This window comes from Beauveria bassiana, assembly GCF_000280675.1.
Source record: "Beauveria bassiana ARSEF 2860 unplaced genomic scaffold BBA_S00031, whole genome shotgun sequence".
NCBI lineage: Eukaryota > Fungi > Ascomycota > Sordariomycetes > Hypocreales > Cordycipitaceae > Beauveria > Beauveria bassiana.
This window is the reverse complement of record NW_007930866.1, coordinates 189,346-195,740: the sequence shown is the minus strand read 5'-3', so window position 1 is coordinate 195,740 and position 6,395 is coordinate 189,346. Positions and strand designations below refer to the sequence as shown.

At 54.7% G+C, this 6,395-nt stretch overlaps 2 protein-coding genes across 2 annotated transcripts; one reads left to right on the top strand and one right to left on the bottom strand.

Annotated features, from left to right (window-relative positions):
- Nucleotides 1–841: 841 nt before the first annotated feature.
- On the bottom strand, nucleotides 842–2,301 carry BBA_08148 (helix-loop-helix DNA-binding domain-containing protein; the record flags this gene model as incomplete). The annotated part of the gene is made up of 2 exons (XM_008603245.1): nucleotides 842–1,787; nucleotides 2,075–2,301. The coding sequence occupies 2 exons, from the start codon at nucleotides 2,299–2,301 to the stop codon at nucleotides 842–844; spliced, it is 1,173 nt and encodes a 390-aa protein (XP_008601467.1).
- A 1,961-nt stretch (nucleotides 2,302–4,262) lies between these two features.
- On the top strand, nucleotides 4,263–5,685 carry BBA_08147 (Protein fyv10; the record flags this gene model as incomplete). The annotated part of the gene is made up of 3 exons (XM_008603244.1): nucleotides 4,263–4,313; nucleotides 4,421–4,963; nucleotides 5,041–5,685. The coding sequence occupies 3 exons, from the start codon at nucleotides 4,263–4,265 to the stop codon at nucleotides 5,683–5,685; spliced, it is 1,239 nt and encodes a 412-aa protein (XP_008601466.1).
- Nucleotides 5,686–6,395: the final 710 nt, after the last annotated feature.

Here is a 6,395-nt window from a genome sequence, read left to right as displayed (position 1 = left end):
CCCCTGTGTGCCTTGACTCGAGATGAACAAAGAGTTGCAAATGCCGATATTTATCATTATGCAACGTTACCGTGGGGTATCATGTGTCCGTTGGGAAAACTATTGGATGTTTGGTTTATGCTTACTTGTTAGTTTCATGCATTGCAATCCGTTGGCCAAAGGTCTAGACGTACGCTTACTTGGCGAGGCAAATGTTAAACTGGGAGGCTGCGTATAGGCAGCAGAAGCGGGGCGTGCCGACCGTTTACAGGACTGGCGGTATTCGAGTATTCGCCATCTCGAAATGCAGGCCAAGCCGTCGCCGTCACAGACTTTGTTGAGAACCGCCAATGTGCGAGTTATGTGGACCTTGGCATGGACGTCTGCTTGAAAAGTGGTGTGTGGCGGGAAGACGAGTAAATGTAGCAACATCGGGATACATGAAAGTAAAGTCGAGAGTCATTTCTTACACGAGAAGAAAAATGTATACATAATCTGCCGAGTCGGCAACCAAAACACATCAAGAACTAATCGAATGCAAAAGCATGTAAAAGGAAAGTCAAGACTTGATATTCATCTAGACGTTGATATCGCCCTAAAACATCCAATACAAAGGTAGAGAATGGGTAAAAAAAAAACATCCAAGTGCCAACGCCTAGCTCCCTTCCCCAATACCAGACAAAAGAAGGAAAAACGACTCGCACGACGCCACATTGCCGGAGCATACACTTATTACGAGGGGCTTGTGGCTCTGTATAAACGAGAAAGGAAAAAAGGCAGTAATAGCGAAAGAGAGGGCATGTCAGGACGCATGTGGTGGCAAAGATTCTAACAGGTTCACCGCCAGCGTGGCTTCAGCCACCTAGGCTGACACACTCGGCTCCTCCTTCGGCTGCGGCGGCTCGAGGCCGGCGTTTTGCGCGACGCGCTTCCACGTCTCGAGCTCGCGGTAGAGGCGCTCGCACTCCTGTTTGAGCTTGTCATTGGACTGGCTCAGCTCGGTAATGGCTTGCTCCGTAAGCAGCTTCTCGAGCGTCCACTTTTCAATGTTTTGCTGCTCATTTTCCTTGAGTTGCGAGATGAAACTGACGGCGCGCTGCAGGATGGAGCCCTTGTTCTTCTCGCAGCCGGGGACAATCTTGGCTAGTTCGTTAATGCCCTCGTTGATGGTCTCGCGGCGGCGACGCTCCACCTCCTTGTGGTTGTCCTTGCGCAGCTTGTGCCACTCGTCCGAGCCCACCGGTGGTTTAGCACTACCTCCCTGGGACGACGCCGAGTAGTGACGCTGCTGCTGCTGTTGTTGCTGCTGCTCGCCGTTTTGGGGCTGGTGGTTGACCTGGTCCATCATGTCCTGCGGGATTTCTGATGTAAAGGGATGAGCATCGTGCTGGTCCTCTTCATTTTCGGTAGCCTGGGCGGCAAATTGCTCCTCAGTGGACGGAGGCACATGCAGTGTGGGATACATGCCGAGGGCGGCCTGCGCTGTGGTGGTGGCATCGTTGCTGGCCTGGTCGGTGTGGTCGCCGTGGGTAGCCTGCTGCAGGGCGTTAAAATCGGCTACGTTGACGCCGTTAGCGGCAGCAGCAGTGCTGGCCTCAATGGCATTCTCGATAAAGGCAGCCGTGTCAGCGGCCATCATGGCCGCGGGGGCCGCCATGCGCTTGTGCCGCTGGCTGGGACTGTCAGGCTCTCGCTTGCGCTTCTGGCCGGGCGAACCAGTCAGGGCAGTGAGGTCTGGGTGATCCGCGAGAGGGTCCGACATGTCCTCCTGATGGAAATCCAGCTTTACAAGGTGAACTCGGCTACAACTAGTGAGTGTTAGACAGGGCTAGAGACATGCGCGTTGACGAACATGGCGATGACAGGAAGGAAGCAAGGCGACGGATGAGGAGGCAGGCCACAACGCATGCAGCATTAAATGTGCGCGAATGAGTAGCCACGCATCTTGGCCATGGCACGCTTGCTGCGTATGAGGTGCTTTTGGGTGGAATGGTGAGGCAAGGTGAGTCGCGATGGTCATGAGATGAAAAGAGGCAAAGTGAAAATTTCGCTTCGATTCGTTGACTGTGGAACGCGACGGAATGCAACGCTGCACCCGAGTTGACGTGCAGCGGCGCCAAGCAGATAGACGCAGCTCATGGCAGTGCACAAGTTGGCCAGGACGATGCGAGACGGCCGACTGGGACGGCGACGGGCAAAATAGGGAGAGATGATGCAAGGAAATTGTTGGGCAGAAGCGTGGCGACGGTCGCAAGGCGACTGGGCAGCGACGATGCGCGCACTGGCGGTATCGAAATCGCGACGAGATGTGGACAATTTCATCGCAAAGTGCAAAGCGGGCGTATTGGTGCTGGACGATGCACTTACCAGCCAGATCATGTGTTTTTTGGGCCTTGGGGGGGTGCGAGATCACGGGTTTTGCCTCACGTGTTTTTGCGTGGTTCCAAATCTCGTGATGTCGCGGCCGGATGTAAGTAGGCGCGTAGACAGAGACGTGTAGGAAGGCCGCGAGGTCGAGTTTCCGATGGAAAAAAAAAAGAAAAAAATCGAACAAGTCGGTTCGGTGGATGCGAGCTGATTTTGCGATGAGAAAGGGACGTTTTTAAATATAATGGTCGACTTTGTTGGTCTCGAAGCGTCTCGCTGCAACACGTACCAAGGGCGCGTGCAGCAAACAGGCCGAGCTGGGGTGTCCAAGTCACGAGGATGGGAGGGAGGACCAGAACACGTGCAGGCAGCCTTGGGAGAATATATGGCAAGAGGGATGGATGCCTTGAAATTTAGGCAGGAAGGATCTGGCAGAGGTTGCTCCACCCAATCAAGGCAAGCCTAGCAGCACGTCTTAATTATGTGGCAAACAATCTATGCAGCCCTCTGGATCAGCAATGCCGGCCTTAATATGCCATGATTTTGTTTTGCGATAGGGCCAGTCGGTTACAACAGAGCCATGAAACAATCTACGCAATGCAAGCAATCTATCTTTTCGAGTATTGGGGGCTGATTTCAAGCCTCTAGGAGACAAATCCAGCAAACAAAGCGCCCAACAAAGCGCCCGCTGCGCTGTCGGATACCAACACGAGTAATCCGTCGGCAGCCCGGACGCCTTTATTTTTAGCCACCTGCAGCCAAGTCACAACCAAATCACAGCTGGGACGTACTTGACTTTGTAGACATGTCCCGGGATCTGATTCCGGCGCATGGGCCGCATGTCGACGAGTGAGGATGAGTGAGGCGCTGTCTCAGCCTTGGCTCTCTCTGGGGTGCCGCCAGCTGTGTAACCCGAGCAAACTGCAATCCGGATAAGCGCTATCGTTTCAGCTACCTGTTGATTACTTGTACATGCTATCATTGGATATGTGTTGGCGGGTAATTACGACCTAGATGTTTGTTGTCGGCAAACAAGTCAATGTATAGAAGAGCCGGCAGCTGAGAAATTGAGATGCGGCGAAGCGACGGACAGAAAAGTACTGGTATTTCGCCTACTCGGGTGACAGGTAATTTTCTGTCGGGTGAGTGTGTGATTATATCGTAATGTCTAATTTAATGCCTAATTCGAGCTGTTATTGATATGTTTGTGTAGTCGCAGCCTCTATATCAAACGTCATCAAGACAAGCACAGATGACGTGCACAAGTATGCTACACACACAACGCGGGCCCTTTGAAAGATGTTCAACCACACGGTCCAATTCACATGGCCACCCAAACCTCAAGTGGAAAAAAGAAACGAAATCCGGCCTCACTTCATCATCGCCCGTCCCGAACCCCGCTACGCTCCGCTGCCACTACATGCCCGCTTCAGCCGCTGCCGATAACCTTCCAAGCCTTCTTACAGGCCCGCCCGTCCCCATTCGGATCGCCTGTAGCGACAACCTAATCACCTGTCCAGATATGTCTGCACCAAGAGTTGCGCAGCAGTGCCACTTGAACAAAACTGTAACGATAATAAAATACAGACGTACAAGCTAACCCTCCTTTTTTTTTTAACGAAAAGTCATACAGAAGTGCCATCATTAACTAGATGGTCTGGCTTCATACAGGATCCCTGGCTAAATTAGGTAGTGCGTGCTCTGCCATAGGTACAACCACTGTACTCGACCTTCCTGCCTATTCACCTACGTATTTAATCCCACCTCCTAGTTCGGGCCCGTGGGGCCTGACCGCGAGCTAGAACCACCGCCTCTTCAAACCCATCCACCCGTCTCATCGCCATCAAATCCTGCAGACCTCTCTTTTCCCATGCTCTCATCCGTCCCCAACTTTCGATCGTCCGTTTGAGCAAACAATGGCCGAGCATGAGCAGTCCACGCTCAAGCACGGCGAGCATCTCCTCCTCGTAAGCTTCCCACCGCTGCTCCCGATCCTCGCACGACAGACATCGTATCAACCCTTTGAACTCGACCATGTTTTGCTAACCGAGCCCTTTTCTTCCCCTTCCCTCAGGACCAACCGCTTCTCCGCCTCCCCAACGAGCTCCTACGCAAAACTTTCCGTGCCGCCCATTTTACCATTGAAAAGGACACATCGGCGCTCAAGACGCTGCTCAAGGACGCCGCTACGGCCGCCGCCTCGGGCCGCGCTACGCAGCACGATGCCCTGCGCAACCTCGACGCCATGCTCGGTCGCATGCGCGGCGTCCGCCGCCGGCTGGCCGTCCATGCCCGCGACGAGGAGCGCCTGCACGCTCAGGCCGCCGCCCGCATCTTCCACCTCGACCAGCTCTACGCCGTCCGCGGCGGGCCCGAGGACCTCGCCTACGAGGCCTGGAGCCGCCGCCGCCTCGACCGCCTGCTCGCCGATTACCTCCTGCGCCACGGGTACAGTGAGAGCGCCGAGCAGCTCGCAAAGGAGCGCGGTATCGAGGCGCTCGTGGATGTCGACACCTTCAAGGCCATGAGTCGCATCCGCGAGGCGCTTCTCGGTGGCAGCATCGCAGAGGCGCTGGCGTGGTGCACCGAGAATAAAAAGGAGCTGCGCAAGATGGAGGTTCGTTGTGCCGTGGTCCTCCAGATACGAAATCGCAAAGTAAACAAGAATGATTCAAAAGCTGACTATATACCCAGAGCAAACTCGAGTTCCTCCTCCGCTTCCAGCAGTACATTGAGCTCATCCGCTCCCAATCCCAGCCCAAGCTCCTCGAAGCCATCGCTCACGCCAAGAAGCACCTCATCCCCTACTGGCACGCATACCCCGCCGAGGTCAAGCAGGCCAGCGGCCTCCTCGCCTTCCCGCCTTCCCGCGCCCGCGGCAGCGCCCGCGGCGCCTACGCCCACCTGTACGCGCCCCAGCGCTGGGCCCAGCTCGCCGACGTCTTCACCGCCGCCCACAACACCCTCCTCGGGCTGCCCTCGGCGCCGCTCCTCCATCTCGCCCTCTCCTCCGGGCTCTCCGCCCTCAAGACGCCCGCCTGCCATGCCTCCTCGTCTGCCGACGGCAAGCCACCACCCCCACCGTCCACCATTGGTCACGGTGTCTGCCCCATCTGCTCCGTCGAGCTCAACGACCTCGCGCGCAACGTGCCTTACGCGCACCACACAAAGAGCCATGTCGAGCACGATCTCGTCCTCCTGCCCAACGGTCGCGTCTACGGTAAGGACCGCCTCGAAGACCAGTCCCGGAAGGCGGGCCTGCCGCCAGCCCTCGTTAGGGACGTGCTCACGGGCGAGGTGTACGCTGCCGACGCCCTCAAGCGAGTATACATTACGTAGTGCACGCAGCACTCCTTCTTGGCGCAACTCTCGCAATCTTGGTTCTTCTGCATGTATAGCAAAATAGGTAGCTTGGCGTTTGGGATATTGCTTTGCTTTTCTTGGGAACACTACTGGCGTTTTTTTGTCCCGGTTCTTGCTACACTTATCAAGGCTTCCTTTTATTTTAGTCATGACTCTGATGATCAATACCATTCATACTCTCATCACAAATCTTCACCATGCCATGTCATCATGTAAAGACAATACAAGGTCTGCATTCGATAATTGTACATGCATAGAATCAACTATTATAAGATGAAAGGGGACCAACCAAGCCAAGCCGTCTTGCCCACACGCCCACACACCCGCACTCCCGAGTTTGTAACTGCGACTGAAAAAAAAAAAGGAAAGCCGTGATCCATTGCCCTGCTTTTACCATGAACACCTGCGGTACCTTCCTGATAAAAGAAGAACAAGAAAGGGGAGAGAGAGGGAGAGAAACGCCGAGAACCAAATGCCAAAGCCACCCTATTCTTCTCGTATCATGCATATTAATAACACCAGACGAGGGAGACAATCGAGAAACGAGGCCCAGCGTCTGCAAGAAACCAAAACAAATCCAAAACGACGTGCATACAGCTTCCCATGACGAGCTTTCTTCGTTAGTGACTTTCTTCTCTTCTCCCTCTCCTCCCGCCCCGTTGCTTCCATAACTACGCACACGAGTC